General features: G+C 36.6%; 2 protein-coding genes across 26 annotated transcripts in view; one reads left to right on the top strand and one right to left on the bottom strand.

Moving 5' to 3' along the window:
* Positions 1-8,084, top strand: part of PDSS1 (decaprenyl diphosphate synthase subunit 1) — a 52,711-nt gene extending 44,627 nt beyond the window's left edge. For 5 of the 8 annotated variants that reach the window (XM_017962608.1, XM_021943126.1, XM_017962606.3 and 2 more), the window contains 2 exons: positions 1,727-1,807; positions 5,850-6,311. In XM_017962608.1, the coding sequence (XP_017818097.1) occupies positions 1,727-1,807; positions 5,850-5,990 (222 nt within the window). In that variant the 3' untranslated portion in view covers positions 5,991-6,311. Of the gene's footprint in view, positions 1-1,726; positions 1,808-5,849 lie in introns of all 8 variants that reach the window. The other 3 variants (XR_002524205.2, XR_001906222.3, XM_003903479.4) reach the window with 1 other exon arrangement.
* The window catches only part of ABI1 (abl interactor 1), a 112,376-nt gene continuing 95,399 nt past the window's right edge, over positions 6,405-23,381 (bottom strand). For 3 of the 18 annotated variants that reach the window (XM_003903482.5, XM_003903480.5, XM_003903481.5), the window contains 4 exons: positions 18,549-18,725; positions 15,182-15,268; positions 11,111-11,296; positions 6,405-8,260 (listed from right to left, as the gene is read on the bottom strand). In XM_003903482.5, the coding sequence (XP_003903531.1) occupies positions 8,085-8,260; positions 11,111-11,296; positions 15,182-15,268; positions 18,549-18,725 (626 nt within the window). In that variant the 3' untranslated portion in view covers positions 6,405-8,084. The remainder of the gene's footprint in view (positions 8,261-11,110; positions 11,297-15,181; positions 15,269-18,548; positions 18,726-23,381) is intronic. The other 15 variants (XM_009214130.4, XM_003903483.5, XM_009214133.4 and 12 more) reach the window with 8 other exon arrangements.

Genomic DNA, 23,381 nt, shown 5'->3' with positions numbered 1-23,381 from the left:
ACTGTTAGAGCTCAAGGGCTTCTGGTCATGAAGAGGAGAAGCCTAAGACCCCAGGGACTAAGGAAGTCACTTAGCTGTGGCAGTTGGTAGCCAAACCAAGACTAGAGCTCAGATCTAGGAAGTGAAGTGATTTGGTGTCCTGGCTTTTGTATTCTGTTAATGGTGACAGTTATAAATAGTTGCTAAGTATTGTAGAATATCGATTTTACCTTCAATTGAATTTTTACCCTTTTTTTTTCCCCTCTTCTTGCTATCAGGTTAATTCAGGTCTTTTTTATAAACTACTCTAGTAACCTGTTTGTTCCATCTACCTCTGACTGTCTTAGTTCCATGGTTCTCAACCTTGGCTGCACATTAAAAATATCAGAGTAGATGGGAGGGGGTTGAAAATCCTGGTGCCCAGACTAAGCACCAAGCCAATATAATCAAAATCTCTGGGAACAGGATCTAGGCAACTGTACCTCCCCAGGCAAGGCGCAGTGGTTCACACCTGTAATCCCAGCACTTTGGGAGGCTGAGGTGGACAGATCACCTGAGGTCAGGAGTTCAAGACCAGCCTGGCCAATATGGCAAAACCCTGTCTCTACTAAAAATACAAAATTAGCCAGGTGTGGTGGCGCACATCTGTAGTCCCTGCTACTCAAGAGGCTGAGGCAGAGAATCGCTTGAACCAGGAAGGCAGAGTTTGCAGTGAGCTGAGATCGTGCCATTGCACTCCAGCCTGGGCGACACAGCGAAACTCCATCTCAGAAGGAAAAAAAAAAACACACAAAAACCTCCCCAGCTGATCCCAGTATGCAGTCAGTGTCATGCACCACTGCTCAGATCCACTGTACACACTGCTTAAGGCAGAGCTCTGCACGTAATGCTCTCTGCTCAGAAACCTCAATAGCTTTCAGATGGTAATCAATTTAGTACTTAGAGTAGAATGCCTAATTCCCATCCTCATCCTAGGCCAGTGACTCGCAAAATGTTGGCAGAGACCAGAGATACTGGTGTCACCTGGGAATCTGTTAGAAATGCATGCCAAGGCTCCACCCCTACCCAATCAGAAACTGGGGGAGAGGCCCCACAAGCAGTACAGGCGATCCTGATACAATTTCAAGTTTACCAACCATGTTTTTTATTTTTTTATTTGAGATGGAGTTTCACTCTTGTTGCCCAAGCTGGAGTGCAGTGGCGCAATCTCGGCTCACTGCAACCTCCGCCTCCAGGGTTCAAGCAATTCTCTTGCCTCAGCCTCCTGAGTAGCTGGGATTACAGGCGTGCACCACCACGCCCGGCTAATTTTTTTATATTTTTAGTAGAAACAGAGTTTCACCATGTTAGCCAGGCTGGTCTCAAACTCCTGACCTCAGGTGATCCGCCCACCTCGGCCTCCCAAAGTGCTGGGATTACAGGCGTGAGCCACCACACCCAGCCAGAACCATGTTGTTGTTGAGATGTACTTTATTCCTGCTGCCTCTCTTACTCAATGTTGAACTAGGATAAAACATCAGAATAAACAAGGACTAGTGTCTCTCCTCCTGTACACCACCACAGTGCCTAGGCATAGACAGTGGATGTCTCTTAGCTCAGCTTTTGTTGCCACAGTTTATTGCTCCCCCACATCATCTAGACATTTAATTACATTTTTGTTGTTTCTTATTTCCTATTGTTACAAACTAGTGTTAGAACACTTGTTTCCCCCAAGAGAAATAAACAGATTTTCTCTCTTTTTTCTTAGTTCCCAGAAATGAATGCTATGATCATGCGAAGGTTCAGTTTGCCGGGAGATGTAGACAGAGCTCGACAGTATGTGTTACAGGTAAGACTATTTTTAAAAGAAAGGCAGCAGCAGGAACAACGTGGCAAAGTCCTTTAATCCAAAAATGTAAACATTAAATTACAGATACAAGACTGTTTGGTCAACTCTTGATGTGACAAAAACTGAGAAGGGAAAACTCATTTTTCAGATTTTTTGTTTTCATTTCTCTTCTAGACTACTTAGGAAATATTTTGTTTTAACTGGTCTTGGGTAAGGCACAGATATTAATGTCTGGTAAAAGGTACCTAAGTGATTCTGGTGAACTGTTAGTGTTGAAGCAGAGTGGTGTGGAACCAGCCTTCCCTGTGTCCATCAGCAGAATCACTAGGACCCCAGTCACCCAGCCTCGGCCCCAGCCTCATCCGTGTCGCCATCCGTGACCCCACGCGGGCTGCAGCTGCACTGCTGCAATGGGCTACTCCTAATTGGGCTTTCCTAGTCTGTCCTACCTGTTATAAAAGTGTGACTAAAGACATGATCACTGAAAACAATTAAACCAACATAGGCAAACTATACATTTATACAAACATTTTTCTTTTAAAGGGAGAACCATTTAACCCTGTTTAGGGGCTAGTGGCTTGTTTTAAATATATTGCCACATATCTTCAGAAGCTTTCTGTGGAAGCCAGATCTCTTTGCATGACTTGAGTTTTGGTGACTGACTCTCTTGAGAATGAGCCATTTCCAAGCTCACCATCATTTGCAGCCAACAGATCTCCTGGATGAGTCGGAGTGAGCAAAAACATTGTTACAAAGCAAGTGTGCCGTGAGATCCGTACTTAGTGTAGTACCTGAAAGACTTCCAAATAATTACCGTTCTGATTCTTAAAACATTTAAAAAGCAACCCCCAACCCCTAAAAGGTTATTTTTCTCTTTTAACTGACTATGCTGTTAAGCCTCATCATTCACTATAGGTTATTGGCTTTTTTGGAGAATGGTTTAAAAGTACTATTAAAAACTATGGGAGGGAGCTGGAGCTGATAAAAGTCAATATCCCTGGGAGAGGTTCTGGCTTCAGAAATAATGGTATTATTGAAAGCTGGAGTGGGAGGTGGAACTGAAAAGAGGGAAATTAATAGTAGCACCTATGGAAAATAGCAAAGTTCCAGCAATCCTAGCCAGAAACGCATTTAGGGAAAACAAAAATCCACGGGAATGTTCTCTGAACAAATTCTCCAAAATTCTAGCTCCCTGTTCACCCACATAGCTTCTAGTCGTATTCCCTCATTAAATGTGAATAGACAACTCAGGGTTACAAATGAGTTGACTAAAGCTTGCTGAACAAAAGAGTGGGACTAAAATAACAGGGTGGGGGGAAACTCAGGAAAAACATAAATAGGAGGATCCAAAAATATACCACATTCACAAAACAAGACAGGATCAGACTTTTTAAATGAGTAAGAGCAAGTTCTAAGAAACTGGAAATGACTGAAGAGCAAACTCCAAAGAACGTCTGCAATGTGAAATTGAGGAAATCCTCCCAAGTGTAAAACAGAAAGGGGGAAATAGTGAAAAATAAAAAGAGCTACAAGGACCGGTGCCATCACGTAACAAGTATTTCGGGAAGAAAATTAAAAAGTGGTCACTTACGCAAGAAACAGGTGTCAAAACTGGCTCAATGAATAGCAAAAATACTGGATGCTAGAAGGCAGTGGAGGAAGGTCTTGCAAATAATGATTAAACATTTTAAACCTAAGATCCATTAAATCTGAAGGCAAAAGAAAGTCACCACACGTCGGGACTAAAACACTGACTTCCCATAAACACTTTTTTATTTTATTTTTCTGAGACGGAGTCTCGCTCTGTCACCAGGCTGGAGTGCAGTGGTGCATCTCGGCTCACTGCAACCTCCGCCTCCCGGGTTCAAGTGATTCTTCTGCCTCAGCCTCCTGAGTAGCTGGGAACACAGGCGCCCGCCACCATGCGCGGCTGATTTTTGTATTTTTAGTAGAGATGGGGGTTTCACCATGTTGGCCATTGTGGTCTCGATCTCATGACCTCGTGATCCACCCAGCTCGGCCTCCCAAAGTGCTGGGATCACAGGCGTGAGCACCACACCTGGCCTGCGTGAACACTTTCTGGGTAGGTTATTTGCAGATGTACTTCAGCAAAATGTGTGGAAAACACTGAGAGAAGGCAGGCTTCTGTACAAAAAGGAACAGCAAACTAAAATGTGTCATGTTTTGAGCAATTGGTATAGAAAATCAGATTTCTTTCAACCACAGTGTTAGGAATATTCTATTTCTAAATGTCAGAGGGGTCTGGGCGCACTGGCTCACGCCTGTAATCCCAGCACTTTGGGAGGCCGAGGCGGGTGGATCACTTGAGGTCAGGAGTTTGAGACCAGCCTGGCCAACATGGTGAAACCACGTCTCTACTAAAAATACAAACATTAGCCAGGTGTGGTGGCACACGCCTATAATCCTAGCTACTAAGGAGGCTGAGGCACGAGAATCCCTTGAGCCTGGGAGGCAGAGGTTGTGGTGAGCCAAGATCACACCACTGCACTCCAGCCTGGGCAACAGAGCAAGATTCTGTCTCTAAATAAATAAATAAATAAATGAATGAATGAATGAATGAATGAATGTCAGAGGGATCATGAGCCATGGAGAAGGAAATAGAATTATAGTATATGACTTGATTCTGCAGTAAATATTTTTACATCATAGAAATGATACTTTATTAGTATTTGGCTTTTAGAAAGAACCAATATTTTAAAACATGGTTACAGAATAGAATGTAAATATCCATAGTCTAACAGTATAGTTAAAGGACAGGACAGGAGCTCATACAAGATAAAATCAGAAGTTGATGCTACCTAACAGAAGCAATCAACAAAACAACTAAAGACAGCAGTGTCATGATCAGGAGGCACAATATGGGAGGGCTAAATCCTCATCTTAATAAAAAGGTAACAGATAATAACTAAAACTGGCAATCAATAAATAAAAACTAGGCTGGGCAAGGTGGCTCACACCTGTAATCCCAGCACTTTGGGAGGCCAAGGTGGGCGGATTACTTGAGGCCAGGAGTTTGAGACCAGCCTGGGCAACAAGAGCAAAACTCCGTCTCAAAGAAAAAAAAAATACAAAAAAAAAAAAATTAGCTGGGTGTGGTAGCTCATGCCTGTAATCCCAGCACTTTGGGAGGCCGAGGTGGGTGGATCACCTGAGGTCAGGAGTTCGAGACCAGCCTGACCAACATGGAGAAACCCCGTCTCTACTAAAAATACAAAAAAAAAAAAAAAATAGCCAGGAATGGTGGCACATGCCTGTAATCCCAGCTATTAGGGAAGCTGAGGCAGGAGAATTGCTTGAACCTGGGAGGCAGAGGTTGCAGTGAGCCGAGATCGTGCCATTGCACTCCAGCCTGGGCAACAAGAGCAAAACTCCGTCTCAAAGAAAAAAAAAAAATACAAAAATTAGCTGGGTATGGTGGCATGCGCCTGTAGTCCCAGCTACTTGGGAGGCTGAGGCAGGACAATTGCTTGAACCCGGGAGGTAGAGGTTGCAGTGAGCTGAGATCACGCCGTGCACTCCAGTCCGGGTGACAGAGTGAGACCCTGTCTCAAAAAAAAAACAGAAAAAGAAAAACTAATGGATAAAGTGAGTGCCTTTGGAAGAAAGGAACCTGACTTTCTTCATAAACCCTCTGTACTTTCATTTTGTTATGTCTTTATTCTTTATAAGTTTTACTTGTGTTTTTTTTACATTTAAATGTATAACAATACTTTGTATGTAGAACTTTTGAGAAAGTCTAATACTTAAGTAAAAGGGGAAAATGGATGACCATGTAATATTGATGAGCTAGTTGCTTTGCATGCTAATAGAATAAAAATTTGCTTCAATATGAGAAAAAGGCCTAAAGGAAGTTAGCACTATGAGTCGGGAAAAGAACATTAGAGATGTAGTTTGACTGTTGAAACTGTAACCCTCAGCTCATCTGATCTCAAAACTATGTGTTCATTTATTATAGCAGGAAGTTAAAATGCTGATTCAGTCAGTGACAGGCATCTGTTCTGTTTTGTTCTGTATCTCGTAGAGTGATGGTGTGCAACAAACAACCTACCTCGCCCAGCAGTACTGCCATGAAGCAATAAGAGAGATCAGTAAACTTCGACCATCCCCAGAAAGAGATGCCCTCATTCAACTTTCAGAAATTGTACTCACAAGAGATAAATGACAACTCTTTCTGTTCTTTCTGGCAGCTATCTTACCAGACTGTGCCTAAAGAATTTTGTGGAATACACTTTGTTTGCTTCATGTGCAGATAACCAAAAATCATTTTAAAAGATATCAAACTTATTGATGGGCAATTTATTTTTTTTATTGCAAAAGTTTTTTCAGAAAACTTTTTAAATGTAATTAAACCATCTGAATCTGTCATTCTAGTCCTATAAATTATAATCGAGGTATCTTGATGGTTATATGTGGTATTGTTTACACTGTTAATATCCACATGTAAGGCCATTACACAAATAAATAATCGATGTTAAAATTCAAATGGTTTGTCTTGATTTACTGTGGGAGTAAAGATGAGAAAAATGTGAAGTCTGCATTGAAGTCCACATCAGTTATATTTTAACAGTATCCAAAGTTTCATACAGGAGAATGGTTTATTATAAAAGACTGTACATAAAATTTAGACAACAGGTTATATACAAATTAAGAGAACAATCCACTTCAAAAATGGAAAGTAGAAGGTAGCTAACTGATCACTAATGATAGTTTGTTTAAAATTAACAAAGGCAAAATGCGTATGAAATAGTCACATTGATTTGGTAGCAGTAATGGTCTTTAATTTTCAGAAATAACTGTTTTGCACTAGTCTTACCATTCACTATGGTGTTACAAGTCTGTAACGTCCAGTACATAACTGTAATTTGAATTCCAAACAAACCCTCAATAACACAGAAACCCACACTTGAGTGCTCTACTTTAATATCCTAAGCAATATAGAATTATACACAAGAAGAGAAAACATCCCTCAGCCCTCCCTTAAATTAAGAGGAGACACACAAAGTGCATGTGTTGCATTTTGATTATGTCAAAAGACAATACAAGTCTGTTCATTAGGTAAATCTCTGTTCACTGATTAATACATGACCCACCTTCTTTCCCAATTATTTTATTTTAAAATTCTAATGTTGCTAGTGCCAGGTAATGGATTAAATAGTGCCTATTCACAAATCAACTGTATCCACTTTTACAATATGTAAAAGGTACTTTTAACTTCCTTTCATTGAACCAGTGTACAACAGTCCACTGCAAAACTGAAGGACATGGCAATCCTTACGAATTTTACTTACAGAATGAATGCACACAATTTGACACATTTTCTTAGCTTCAAAAGATTCTTTAAAAAAGGAATTCAGTAGATTGACTTGTAAATAACCATTGCAGATTTTGAATCTGCAAAAACCCGTCACATTGCTGTTGGGACAGATTAAGATAAGGCTAAAATTTTTTTCCAAGTTAACATATTGAGAAAATAGAACCATAATTCTGCAATAAATCATTATCTTTTATTTTTTTTTTTAAAGCAAACCAGTGAAGGAAAGGACAAAAACCTTTGGTTCACTTATGTATTTATGAATGGAAAAAATTTATAATGCAAATTTCACTCATTAAAAAACTTAGGTACAAATTACAACATTACAGATAATTCTCTTTTTGCTTCTTTTGTTTCACATGGAGACCCTTGGAGACTCAATTCATGTTAAGACACCTAAGTATGAGTACTCCAGGTAAATATTACACAAATGGGAAGCATCTTGGAATTTTTAAGTATATTTCAATACATAAATTTTTATGCATGCTTTAAACAAACAGTATTTTTTTTAAATGAGAGAATCTAACAAAAAAAGTCTGACCAGCACCAGCATTTAAATTTTCTGATTTTAATATTAGTCTGACATAGCGTTAGTAATCATGCTGCACTGAAACATGTAATGGTACAATCTGAATAATGATTCGTTAAATATTATACCCCACTTCCCCCAGAATATTTAGGCTGGTCATAAAGTTAAAAATGTGTAAGTAAGTACATAAGCATAATCAGTTATGGACAGCTTCTTGTATAAATTGCTATTTAGCAATACACAAACTGCCTCAAAGATTTATGCTTACAGGTAGACATTCAATTTACCAATAAAACAGCATGTTCTGAAAATATGGGCACATTTTAAAACATATTAAGACAGTTCTGTTAACCATAATTGTCCCACAGTATGACTGAGTAATAAGAATCTACTTTAAAAGCAAAAAAAAAAAAAAATTAATCAGTATAGTGCATGATTGATTCAACATAGTTCCCAGGGAACAGACCAGTCACTCGATTGCAGACTCCTTCATACCAGCCATCATCATTCTTCTTTATAACATAAATGATTGCACCCTCCATAAATGACAGCTCATCATCCTTGTCTTTTGTATAATCATATATTGCAACAACTATGGAAAAAACAGTTGAAATATCACATGAATGCACTATATCCAACATTTACTTGAATTTTAAGACAAAGCCAATTAAATATATAGCACAGCAAAACCATTTTTATGAAGATTTCTTAATTTTTGTATCTATCAATATAAGTAGGTCAGTGCCAACCATGTACTTATATCATTGGCTTAATCTTAGAGTCAAATGACAATCTGATTAGACTGAACAGGTCAATAGGTTCTGTCAATCACTTTAAGAAAGCTCTCTGAACTTCAGAATTTATTAGATGTTTCAATTCATTCAAATACCAAGTGCCTATCATATACAAAGCACCGCTTTTCGAAATAATTATCAGGCAAAGCTGCATAGCCATTCAGTAAACCAGGTAACAACCCAAGCTATCTAATTTGAAAATACACAGTCACTGGAAGGTAAATCACATCCTACTCATTCAAGGACCCATGCTAATTTAAGGGACTGTTCCCAGATTTTTTAAAAAGAATATTTACTTACTTCAAAGGATTTTAATTAATATTTAGAGAACGTGGCAATTCTGTGGTGTCTGTAATTCTTTTCAGTTCAAGATATAGGTTGAGTAACCCTTATCTGAAATGCTTGGGATCAGAACTGCTTTGGATTTGGGTTTTTTTTTCAGACTTTGGAATTTTACATATAGGTAATGAGATATTATCTTGGAGATGGGATCCAAGTCTAAACACAAAACTCATTTTTGTTTCACATACACCTTACACACATAGCCTGAAGGTAATTTTATTTTTCCCTTGGGAACACTGAATAAACTGTGTCATGTGCCTGCATTCTGACTGTGACCCATCACATGAGGTCAGGTGTGGAATTTTCCACTTGCGGCATCATGTTGGAACTCATTGTGGATTTTGGAGCATTTTGAATTTGGGACTTTCAGATAGCGATGCTCAGCCTATATTCACTTCCTTTGCAAACTGCTGTGGAATGCAATCTAAAGTGTATCATGGCCCATGGACAAATCCAAACCACTGCATTTTTTGTAAATAAAGTTTTATTGCAATATGGCCACATCTACTTACTCATGTACTATGTCCTCTTTTACGCTACAACAGTAGGACTGAGTAGTTGTGACAGAGACTGTATAGCCAGCAAAGTTTAAAATATTTACTATCTGGCTTTATGCCAAACAAAGTATGCTCACCCCTAGTTCTTGGGAAGATACTTTTTAATCCTCTACTATCAAGTATATTACCCGATATGTCATTCCAAATTTGTCAACTTCTATAAATATGGTCCCATTTTCATAGTTAAATTTGCTTTACCAAGAAAGAAAATATGGGTAAAAACACAATTCAAGGCCACTCAAGTTTATCATCCTTGTAAGTAACAACAGCTCTCTATTTGAAGGTATATGGGAATCTAAAGTAGAATATTTAAGACTTTCTTAACAATATGTAAATTATTTACCAGTTAAAAATATAAGGCCAGGAGTGGTGGCTCACACCGGTAATCCCACAACTGGGAGGCTGAGATGGGCGGATCACTTGAGGTCAGGAGTTCCAGACCAGGCTGGCCAACATGGCAAAACCCCGTCTCTACTAAAAATATAAAAGTTAGCTGGGCGTGGTGGCGGGCACCTGTAATCCCAGCTATTTAAGAGGCTGAGGCAGGAGAATTGCTTGAACCCGGGAGGCAGAAGTTGCAGGGAGCCGAGATCGCACCACTGCACTCCACACTGGGAGACAGAACAAGACTCCACCTCAAAAAATAAAAAAATATAAAAGGAAAACAAATTTACTTTTGCCACATATCCAAAACTTGGGCAGGAAAGAATGCTGCTGGTCTCAAGAGCTACAGCTACTTGCTTAAAGACTGTTAACCCAATAAAGTCAATAGAAGGAAATATATCAAAGGCAACCAAAAGTGTTCAACTAAATCACAAGCATTTTTCAGAACTCTATAGAAATACAGATTTGATTTTATTTTTAATTGATTCCCATTTCTGCAAAAAGAAATACAGATTTTAAAATAGCACAGAACTGGATGAAAAAATAAAAACTCTAGAAACAGGATTTGTTTCTTCCCCACCTATATTTCTTAATAGATAATTACAGTGAATATTGGGTACTGTAGGTAAATTAGACTTTAAAGTAGTTCATAGTTTCATGAAATATAATCCTGGTAATTGGTCTTCTCTTTTATAAAATCACCTGACGCCTTAATTGAGGCTTTTCTCATGATAGTACTAATAAATTTTTAAAGACAGATGCTCCTCCACTTCCATATGATGGGGTTATGTCCCAATAAACCCACTGTTTTAGTGGAAAATATTGTAAATTGAAAGTACGTTTTCAACCTATAACTTATAATTTTTACTTATAACAGGTTTATCCAGACAAAGCTACATCATAAGTTGAGAAGCATACTGAATGCATATCATTTTTGTACCATCATAAAGTTGAAAAGATCCTAAACTGAACCATTGTAAATCAGGGACCATCTATATTTAGATATGAAAGGTCATCAACAGAGCTTGACAGAACTTTTAAAATCTTTACTAATTACATATAACTCCATTTTTGTGCCTTAGCTGTTTCATCTACAAAATGCCATCCAGCAAGTTAATCTTCAGCTGAACACATATGTAGTTTGAAAGCAAATCTAACACTGCAATTTTAATTTAAAATACAAAGAAAGAATCCCCCTGTACACTGGGAATAATACAAAGCTTAGGAATTAAGGTTTAAGTAAATCATCTTGGCTGGTAAGGCAGTTTAAAAGGCTGAGAAACATTGGACTAGATGTTCTTTATAGTCCTAAATTTCTACAATTAGGTTATATTCCTTCACATCAATTCAATGATTGTACCTTACCTTTCTCAATATAATTCTTGGGGGCCCAAGCAGGATCCCCATCTGCATATGGATCATTATACTGAACTACTGCAGCCTCTTCATCTTCATAATCCACTGGAGGTGGTGGTGGGGGAGGTGGAGAGTCATCAAACATGGGAATGTCATCTGGTGGAGGTGGTGGCGGTGGAGTTGGACTATCAGCAACTAAAAAGATTCATATGATTGATTTGAATCACAAATAAGTCTAGATGGAAAGTTATAAGTTAACAGAATTTAAGAAAGCTCTAACTTAAGTACAGCATGCACTATAATAAAACATGCAATGATTAGAAATAAAAGCTTGGTGTGTTAAAGTTTATGCTACTCAAGAATCATTTAAAAATAACAAAATGAGCTAAAAATAAGTGTATCTGGCAGTATTACAAATTAATGAATGCAGGGTGTTAGGAGACAATGTCTCTTTTTATAAGGATTATAGGAGTAGTTTCCTTATTCCAAGGTTCAGATCCGGACAAATGTTAACAACCTAAACTAAATCTATGTCACTTTTGTCATTTGGACTGCAGTAAACGATATGAGTAACATTACATTAATGGTTTGATCACTTTTCACTCTGCTCATTCATGCCCGATTTTGGCTTGAAACAGCTTTGGTTCCCTAAAAATTGAATCTCCCATGGACAGATTTTTGTTTCTTTGCTGATTATTGTTTGTTTTGATGGAGAGAAAGTTAAAGTTGGTGGTATTAGGTCTGCTTCTGTGTATAGATTTTCTACTCTGTTATTTACATTTTACAAGTTGAAAAAATGGAAAAAGAATCCCCAACCAGTAGAAAATCTAATTGAATATTTTTAAAAATGTTTATATTCATAATCAGTTTTTTTGTAGAAAGCAAGCTAAAATTTTGCATTATTGCTAGTAAAACATAAGCACGGGATGAGGGCAAGCCTAGATCCTAAAGATTCAATTTTCTAAGAATACATCAACAATTAAGATTTAAACATAAAGTGTTGAAGATGTAATTAAAAAAACAAAGAAAAAGAAACTTATAGTAAACAAAACAATAAAAATGACTCATACCTCAAACTTTAGATGGTCGTGGTCAGTATATATGTGTGTGCTTTACATAGTCAAAGGTGTAAACAGGGAAATGGGAAAATGTCAGGCTAGAGCTCTGTTCAATGAACTAGCATAATATCAGGTAAAAATGCTCCTATTACTTAAAGAATTCAAAGCTGGAACCCAACTAGTGCTTAACTTAAATTTCTGATCCATAAAATTCTTTAAAAGTTCAAAAGACATATGAAAATGTTTTCATACAGATTGATACAGGAATTATATAATTCCTGTAGGGGAGAAGTTCATAATACAAACACACTAAATCAAATGCCAATTTCTGGGGCTATTTACGTGATCAAAGAAATCAGCCGTAATCTATTTGTCATACAGGTTTAAACGTTTACCCTCCTGGGAATAATGTGCTGAATATACAACCAAGGGCTCCAGGTTTAAAATATTTGCAGATAATGACCCTATTTTCATAACCACTTCAATGCTGTGATTTCTATTTTATCCTCTTGAGGGATGAAAGGGCTATTAGAAAACAAATCTTGTATGGTAATACTCACTCTAATACCTATCAAACGGGTCTACAATTAAATTTTCTGCCTCATTCCTAGATCCATTTTATCTTTGTCCATAACTTCCTCTATAAAACTTTTTAATATTATTGAGGAGAGGAAAATGGGTATGGACCCCTCCTAACATCAAACAGCCATAGTTCATATCCTTAGTTTGGCTTAATGTGTAAATTATATATGTGGGTACCTTGAATTTACTCTCGATTTATCACACTAGTTCAATGTTTTCACGAAATTGTCTTTATATCCAACTGTTGTAAATCTACATGTCTTATCTTCAAATTATGGCAGAAGTCTTGGTTAATCTAATTCTCTGCATAATCATAAAGAGATGCAAACACACTGCTGACTTTTTTAGAGGCTGGTATCTTAAATTGAAACACTTATTAATAGGCTAACTGCTACATGCATTCATTATCACCCACTTTGAGTGTCATAATAAACTGGGTATTTAAGAGAAGAACACATAAAATTTGTACTTCATAAAACATTTAAAGTACTGATACATATTTTAACACCAATCTTCCTAAAATACTTTCAAAGAAAACAGAAACCAAATAAAGTTAGGGAATCTGTGGCACAAGGAGAATCACTGACCCAAGTTCGTATGTTTGGTAAAAAGAACTAATACCAAGAGCCTCTTTAGCAAAGACCACACATGCCTAGAATAATGCACACTAATACTGGATTTCTATATAAAGAAAAGATTTACCAAATAGCTAGTCAGTCACCATTGGACTCACAAAACTGATGTGCATTATGACTATTTTAAATTATTTCCTAATAATTGTTAGTGGTATGGCAGTTCAAAAGTTCGCACTGTCTTTAAACTCTGCAGCATTAATGACCAGCAGTTTACCCTTACTCATTTATTTTTAAAAATAAGATTCACTTCTATCTATCCATCCATCCATGCATTTATTTATTTTTGCACTCTATTTATTTATTTTTGCACTCCTAGGCTGGAGTGCAGTAGTGCGATCATGGCTCACTGCAGCCTTGACGTCCTGGACTCAAATGATGCCCCAGCCTCAGCCGGGATCCATAGTAGCTGGAACTACAGGCACATGCCACCACACCTGGCTAATTTTTTATTTTTTGTACAGACAGGGTCTTGCCGTGTTGCCCAGGCTGATTATTCATATCTTTTTAAAGGTTTGCACACATTAGGGTTTTCAAACACATATTAACAGTAAGGATGGCTTACACTCAGAAATGTCAACATTACGAAACAACATTTTATAACAAGCCAATTGGGTCACACATTTCCTGAAGGAAGGGGCTTTTGTCTTAAACTGCTGGTATTTTTCACAGAGCCTGGCACATAACATCGAGTACACAAATATTTGACTGGCAGAAGGGAGGGAATGGGGAGAATAACATAACAGGGTCAGCAAAAGCTGAAGAATGGAATTTGCCACAATATATCGTCTTGGAGGATAGGCTGGGCAAGTGGGTTATTCATTTGTTCAAACCATCCTGAGATTTATTTTCATGGTGATGGTCCAAATGAAGTAAATTAAAAATAGACCACATTACCATCAATATGCTATTCTAGCATATTATAATTCAGTAAAATAGTGGTATTTTTCACTTTATATAACATTCACTGTGATCATGCAGTTAGGATTATACATCTTCTGGAATTTCAAAAGTAATCAGGCAGTAATATAAATTAGTCTATCCTGATTAAAGCTATATATCCAAAATAACTTCCCCCCCACCCGCCAAAAAAAAAAAAAAAAAAAATCCCTGAACTTCATTCAAGAGAAGAACTAAAAAAGTTAACTGATTTTCATATTCAGAAACAATCTTCGTGGGCCTGGATGTAGCCAAAATGTGAAAAGGATGCTAAATTGCTTATCACTCACCCTGAAATGGATAGCATCAATGTAATTTACTTATTCTTGGCCATTCAATCTTATCCTAACAATGAACCTTTACGTAGATTCAATATCATGTATGTACGAAAATCTGAGGCTACAAAGCTTTCCCTAAAATTTTTTTGTAATTAAGGGGGGAAAACCTGCCCCAATTTCATATTAAATTTAATCTCATAGTATATCTACCTATATCTTGATAAATTTATTAAAATAAAATATGCTTTCTAATTCTAATAACTATTAGAAGCTAAAAGTTCCCATACAATTTGAATTTTTGTGTTTGATTATTCTTTCCTTGAGATTATGTAAAGATCAGATCTCCTGTTTTAGGATCATGTAAAGACATAAGAAAACTGCAGCTTTGAAATTTATATGGGTCAGTAACCATGCACACAAAGAGAAAAAACTGAAGACCGTGCTCTTCAGTTTCAGTAACATATCTGCACCTATTTTCAAGATAAGATTAGCTTCTCAATAAAAGTAAGGAAAACGATGACTCATCGTCAGCCATGCATGCTATAAGGAGACAGCCTCTACTCTTCCATAGCTCAGTTTTTCCAAACTTACTGTTTTCCTGCACCCTGGCCACGAAGCCTGTGAGAGGTATCTGTGGAGTCAACTGAGGCATAGGGGGAGGGGGTGGAGCAATAGAAACTGGTAGCAACAACACAGTATGGGGGAAGTAAAACAGATAAAGGAAAGAAAAGGAAACAAACAAAAAGCAGAAGTCAGTTACAAGGACCACAAACATAAGTATGCAAAGAACAGTTTGCAAATGAAACAAAACAAAACAAAAAACAAAACAAAAACCTGCAGAACCTTCGAGTACATTTCCCACAAGCAAACCTAAAGGCCAAGTTGTGCTTAGCCAATTGATTAATTTTATAAAAGAACAAATATACTTAATCCTAATGTTATATTGTTTGGGAAAGATTTAAATTTACCATCACACTCACTTTATTTGGTAAAATAAAATTTTCAAATTATAAGGAAAGACTTCTAAAATAGGTAACAATGAAATACCTACATAGGTTTCCAGAATATTGTGTCTTTGCCATAACTATAACAGGTTTGTCTAGCTTTAAGGTAATGTTGTAAATTGGGACCCAAATAAATAAAACAAATATATAATAGCTGTTTATTTCATATATCAATAAAACTATTAATCACAGGTTTCCTTTAAAGACAGTTCTTATTATATATCTAAATTCACACACAGCTCTCCAGGAAAAACTCTTGTTTGTAAAACAAGGTTGTGATTTTTTTAATTTGGCAATTTTATTTTTAAAAATATCAGTCCTAAATTTACAAGGGAATATATCATGTTAATCATTCAGTTTCATGGGATATCTCAAAAGTGACCTTATCACTGTTCTGAAAAAGGAAACCTGATCTCCAATAAGTTAAAATATGTAATTCTTTGCATTAATTTTTAACAACTCATTGGATAGCTTGAAACACATTCACATGTATTTGTGGAGATGACATAATTGACAGGAAATACCAAATACTCATGTATTAAAAATTATAACATACACTAGAAGTAAACATTCATATGCTTGTGACTTTGTCTCATTTTAACAAGTCAGTAATTGCCAAAGATTGCTTAGAAAAAGTCAGTAGGACTCGATAGCAAAATTTAATCTGTTGGTAGTCACCAAGTAGTAACACTAAATTGATAGAGAAAAACAATTTATTGGTTACCAAGGATTAATCAAAAGGTTGTTTCAATTAATCTAACGTGCAAATTCTGTTGGTAAGCATAAAAATTTGAAAGAAGTTCAGTGTTCAAAGAAGTAACAAAGCAATTATGTGCATTAATATTCATTGTATAGCTAAAAATAACATTCAATTCACTATGAAACCAATCCTATTTCATTCTAATATGCTATAGAAGGCTCTTAAATAAAAGGTTAGAGGTTTTGACTTAAAAAACAGAAAACTCTCACAAAGCTAAAAAAGTGTTTAGAAACAACTCTTAGTAACTAGCCATGCTGGTTAGTATGTAATGAAAAAGAAAAGCTATGCTGTGAAGATACTAATCATTACTACATTTAGACAGAAGGGAAAATGTGCACATCAAAACACTAAAAACATTCACATACTACTACTAGTAGTACAACACCAACAGTAACTCAGATTGAAGGATAATTAATTTGACAAAACATAATCATTTATTTAAAATTTTAGGCCAAATTTGCTTTCCAATATTCAAAAGAACGTGGTCATTAAAGTATCCTGTTTGAAAATAATCCACGCAGGCATTGCTAAAATAAAACTATAAAACTATGTATTATATAAAAGAGTCACCAAAAATCCTATTTGCAGAGTAAATTAAATGTCTAAAGTGGGGAAAAGGAAAATGATAAACAAAAAGATGGGATCTAAAAATTCAGAATATGAAAAAAATAAAGTTGACAAAACAAGTGAAGTGAATTATTAGATAATCTAGAATATTTAGACAGACACTGGCTACCTTTTGATACCAAATCTTAGGTAAAATCCTATTTAGTGAAGTTTAACACTTCTCAGTAGCTTTAATATTTTAGTCTGGATAAAAGCTATATAAATTTTGGGATTACTCGTGAATTTTGAATTTCTGCTAAAGTGGTTTTCAATTCTTAGGAATTTTTGCTATAACATAATTTATCTTTAAATTTTAAACAAAAAACTAATGAGAACTTTCGGCTGGGCGCAGTGGCTCACGCCTGTAATCCCAGCATCCTGGGAGGCTGAGGTGGGTGGATCACCTGAGGTCAGGAGTTCGAGACCAGCCTGGCCAACATGGTGAAATCCTGTCCCTACTAAAAATACAAAAATTAGCTAGGTGTAGTTGCAGGCGCCTGTAATCCCAGCTACTCAAGTGGCTGAGGCAGGAGAATCGCTTGAACCTGGGAGGCGGAGGTTTCAGTGAGCCGAGATGCATCACTGCACTCCAGCCTGGGTGACAACAGTGAAACTCCGTCTCAAAAAAACACTTTCCCCTAACTCTGCTTTAAGACACATATACAAGTCATTCATTATAAATACAAAGAGCTTAAAGCAACCTCCTATGTAAATATGGAGAATTCACTGAGTATTAAGTGTTGTTGTATAAACTAAAATAACATGTAGCTCTAGAAAGAGCCACAAAAGCCATGTAGGAAAGCTTGTCTCAGTCTATGCCCAGTAGGCACAACTGTAAGCTAAAAGCAAACAGTGGACAACAGTTTCATTTCTGATTTTGTTTTCTTTTTTGCACTGAACATCTTAATATGGAAAGTGATATTAATGACTACCCTACACTATTCTAACTTCCTAACATTATATGCTAAAACTATTTTCTTCTCTTATCAGCTTTTAAACACTGATTGCAATTAGTGTTGAGATGTGCAATTTGAGGTAAACAGAAGGAAATCAGAAGAAATTCCCACCATTAGAATTATTCAAAGACAGAGTAATTAAGCAGGCATCACAAACAGTTTTAATTGCTTTTGAACTCATTTCTGAATAGGTTAATGACCTTAAAAGTGATAGCCAGCAATTTCATTATATTAATTTAAAGGAAAACTTTGACAATGTTTGTGTCTTTAATTTTACCATTAGTACGCTGTCTCGAACATGCCAATAAATTCAGTTTATTTCTGCAATGTTTTTGTTCTCTAGTTTTACTTATGTAATAAAATAGCATATTAAAGTTAAATTTTAGTATACTCAATATAGACATGTGATAAATTTAGTTAAATATACTTGATAGGTCTAAATTTTGGAAGAGAAAGTGGTAAGCGATTACTCTTAAAATGGTATGATTCAAGGACAAAATCCTAAAACAAAAATAAACATGAAACAGCATGGTTTTCAATTGTTGTCTATCACTGGCAAGAATAACAGTTTCAAATAATTTCCTTCAAAAGGAGCTCCACTGTTGCTGTATGCCTGCAAAGCACAAGCTTACTTGAATTTTGAGAATAAAGTGGACCTCCATTAACATGGGGCTGAGCAGAAAATTGAGCAGTCACAGAGGGAGTTCGTCTGTATCCACCAGAAGATGTCGAAGAAGTAGTAGAGTTGTGTCGAGAGATCTGCCTGGTCATTGTGCCATACTGGGAACCAGGAGCTGAGCCCGGGGCTGCTGAAAAGCATTAGTCAAAGGCAACCAACAAAGAGACTTGAGCATTGTAATCACCTTAGATGGCAGAACAAAGCAGGAGGGGGCCTCAGTAAGAAATATTTATTACTTTTTCAAGACCAAGGCACAAAATAAAGACAAAAGTAAAGATAAAAATCAAGTAACTTTATCTCCAAAGTCAAAAACAGAGAGAAAAAAAAAACAGCTGCATGGAAAGCTGTAAAAGCAAATAAGTAATATTCCCAAGCTTTTAAAAAACACAATCCCAAATGATACTTTGCTAATATTATATATAATTTTTTGTACATTTTCAAATATATAGCTTTTATATGTAAACTGTCTTTCCAATAAAATAAGTACCAAAAGACAGTGTGAGGCAGAAAGCATCAGTCTTTAGATGTAAGTAGATTCATGTCTGGTTTACAAACTTCTTCCTTTCCACTGACAAAACTTTCAGAATTTTGATTCACATTATAAGACTCTATCTAGCCAAATCCAAGTTAAACAATAAATTTTTATTTACTAGTATTTTTGAGTTTTTATTGAATTAGCAGTTATTAGTATCAATACATATTAGGTAAAATCATTTTTTAAGAAAAGTACCATTTCTAATTTCAAAGCACTTTCATGTAATGTCAGATTTGTTGTAGACCTCCAAATTTCTAAGATTAACATACATTTTCCCTATTAAATTTTTATAACTGACAAAAGCAGAACATTTTTTGACTCTATAAAATATGGCATTTTAAGGCAGTTTTGTTTAGAAAATCTATTCTCTTTCTCCATGCCTGGAGAGCTGCTTTTCCATAGTACATCCAAAGCATCTGCTTTTTTAAAAAAAAAAAACTAGCATGCTCATATATATTTTTTCATCAGTTAATAATGAAACTGATGAAAATATTAATACTTAACATTGTATTAAGTGCCATCTTTCCCAACATTTCAAAAGTTTCATATTTAAAACGTTAATAGAGTTCAAAGCCTCTAAAGTTAACTATACTTTCCAAGATTAACTTCGGGATTATAATTATTTTCCTTGCCCCATCTAAACAACAAACAATGACAGAGTAAGTAAAAAGCCAGCGTCCTAGTTTATCTTCATTCAGTTGTCTAATCATTCTTAGAGGTCACACAAGGTATTAGATAAAACCATACAGCAGAGGTTGTTCATTAAGACAAGTGCTGATCTAACATTTTGGAACTCCCAAGTCATAGGCAGTCACTAATTATTTGAATCATCCACATGCTCATTTTCTAAAAAGAAAACAGTTTAAAAATAATTGTCTATTCAAAAGTCTTTGTGAATAAGTAATTTTGGACAGTTAGGTTTTTCCAGAGAGCCAAGAAATAAGCATTTAAGGGCCAGGTGCGGTAGCTTATGCCTGTAATCCCAGCACTTTGGGAGGCCAAGGCAGGCGGATCACCTGAGTTTAGGAGTTTGAGATCAGCCTGGCCAACATGGCGAAAACCCGTGTCTACTAAAAATACAACAATTAGCCAGGCATGGAGGCACACGCCTGTAATCCCAGCTACTCAGGAGGCTGAGACAGGAGAATCACTTGAACCCGGGAGATGGAGGTTTCAGTGAGCCAAGATTGTACCACTGTACTCCAGCCTGAGTGACAGAGCAAGACTCCGTCTCAAAAAAAAAAAAAAAAAAAAAAAAGAGTAAGTCTTTAACTGTTTTTGTTTTTAGTTTTTTATTTTGGGTAAAGAGTCTGACTCTGTCGCCCAGGCTGGAGTAGAGTGGTGGGATCACAGCTCACTGCAGCCTCAACCTCCTGGACTCAAACAATCCTCCTACCTCAGCCTCCTGAGTAGCTGGGGATACAGGAGAGCGCCGCCAAACCCAGCTAATTTTTTATGTTTTGTAGAGACAGAGTCTCACTATGTTGCCCAGGGTGGTCTTGTCCTGGGCTCAAGCAATTCTCCCACCTTGGCCTCCCAAAATGCTGGATTACAGGTGTGAGCCACCACTCCCAGCCAACCATTTTTAATAGAAATCTCTGTAAAAGGATTTTACATTTCTCTGGCTTGTATAAAAAAGTGTATAGAATCCGAGTTATTTTTGTTGGTGATTCAAGAACAAAAGCCAATCATTTAGCAATTCTGAGCCTATTTTAGAATTTAACATTTTATCATAAAATAAATAATGCCAAACGGTGTGCGACTTATATGCATCATTATGTGTTATACATGTGAATTATACACATACATGTGTGTATAAAAAAATCTAAATAATATATACAGCTCAAGAAATCGAATATTAACAAGATCACTGAGGCTTCCTGGGTGCTCCTCTCCTGGATTCCGACCCCCACAAGGTATATGTTAAACATTTTCTTTCTTTTGTAAATAGTTTTTACCATATATATATACACACACACATACACATATATAACCTTAAACAATACACATAGTTTTTACAAATTTATAAACTTTTGTAATGGAATGAATCTATACATATTGTTGAATTGCTCTTTTTCTTGATAATATTTTCAAAAATTCATGCATGTGGCTATGTATATCAGTCATTCATTTTTGCTATTTTATTTGTGTGTAAATATATCATAATTTATTTATCCATTCTACCACTATTAGACATTTTGGTTTTATTGAGATTTGTGCTATCAATACTACCACTATGAACATTCCTAAATATAATTCCTGAATCTCTAGGACAGTGGTTCTCAAACTTCATCATTGATCAGTATTTCTTCTTAAGGCCTTGTGTTTTGTTTAAGATGGGGTATCATTCTGTCACCCAGGCTACAGCGCAGTGGCACAATCTCAGCTGTCTGCAACCTCCACCTTTCAGGCTCAAGCCATCCTCCCACCTCAGCCTATTGAGTAGCTGAGGCTACGGGCATGCACCACCATGCCCGGCTACATTTTTTGTATTTTTTGCAGAGATGAAGTCTTGCTATGTTGCCCAGGCTGGTCTCGATCTCCTGGATCAAGCAATCCGCCTGCCTCAGCCTCCCAAGGTGCTAGGATTACAGGTGTGAGCCACTGTGCCCGGCCTGACAGCTTGTTATAATACAGACTGCTGGCCCCATCCTCAGTTTCCAGACTGAATTAGGTCTAGAAGGGACCTGTGAATTTGTATTTCTAACTAATTCCCAGATACTGATTGTCTGGGGATGACACTCTGAAAACCACTGCTCTAGGACAGCAGTTTTCACACTTTTTGGTCTTAGGGTCCACTCTTAGACAACCCCAAAAGCCTTTTGTTGACATGGGTTATAGCTGTAGATAATTACATTAGATACTAAAACTGATATATCTTTAAAACATATGAATACACAAGTACACATTTCATTAGAAGTCAAAGCAATGACTTTATCATACTTCATGCAGCTTCTAGAAAATTCCACCATATAGTTATAACAGAAAGAGAATGAAAAGGACAAATAATGAATAGAGCTCTGACCTCAAAAACTCCATGAAAAGATCTTGGTAATCCTCAGGGGTCCCTTAACCATATTTTGAGAACTAGTATTCTAGGGTAAATATGTAGAAATGAAATTGATAAATCTAGGGTAGGTACATGTTCAACTTGACTAGGTAACAACAAATTACTTTCTGAAGTGAGTGTACACATTAATAAACTCCCACCAGCAATTTGCTTTCCTCACCAACACTGATACCAGCAAACTTCTACCTTTTAACCTGTCTGCTGGATATAAAATAGTATTTCACTGTGGTTTTAATTTTAATTCTCCTGATTATTAATTGGGTTGAGGCCATTTTTTTCTCACAGATTTTCTACTAACAATTTCTATTCTTAGGGTCTTCATTTTTTTTTTTTTTTTTTTGAGACAGAGTCTTGCTCTGTCGCCCAGGCTGGAGTGCAGTGGCCGGATCTCAGCTCACTGCACGCTCCGCCTCCCTGGTTCACGCCATTCTCCTGCCTCAGCCTCCCGAGCAGCTGTGACTACAGGCACTCGCCACCTCGCCCGGCTAGTTTTTTGTATTTTTTAGTAGAGACGGGGTTTCACTGTGTTAGCCAGGATGGTCTCGATCTCCTGGCCTCGTGATCCGCCCGTCTCGGCCTCCCAAAGTGCTGGGATTACAGGCTTGAGCCAAGGGTCTTCATTTTATTACCTCCTTTCTCTCTTTTCCTTGGTATGTGCAGATGTTTTGAAAAGATATGCTGTTAGACAGCTTTATTTCACCTAACCTGAAACTCAGCTCTCCTTATTTGAACACCTCATTATCCATTTCTACCCAGATTACTGTGATTGTGTATTTCTAGACTCAATGGTTTTTACATTGACATTTAAAATACATTTAAAATTCCTTATATGCTCAGTCCAGTCATCCCCAACTTGTGAACAATTTAAATGCATTTTATCGAGAAAACTATTTCATGGCATCCTGAGATGTCATAAAAACTGGGCCATATCAGAGTTTTTCAAACTATGATTCACAGGAAAGCCTCAGAGTACCCCATCCCACATGTATCATTTGCCTTTCAATTTTTCTCCTCCTGTCCCCACCTTCACCCTGATCCTTTGACTGTTGTATATACCAGAGAGTTCCAAATTAAGTTTCACTTGTGCTGGGCGGGGGGATTAGACTAGAAAAATCTAAACAAACAACAAATAAAAAACACATTAAGTTGGTTATAAACCAAGCATTTCATATTATAGAAAA

The sequence above is a fragment of the Papio anubis genome, chromosome 11, assembly GCF_008728515.1.
Source record: "Papio anubis isolate 15944 chromosome 11, Panubis1.0, whole genome shotgun sequence".
NCBI classification, from domain to species: Eukaryota; Metazoa; Chordata; class Mammalia; order Primates; family Cercopithecidae; genus Papio; species Papio anubis.
Note: the sequence above shows the minus strand (reverse complement) of the source record. Positions and strands in the feature narration are given on the sequence as shown.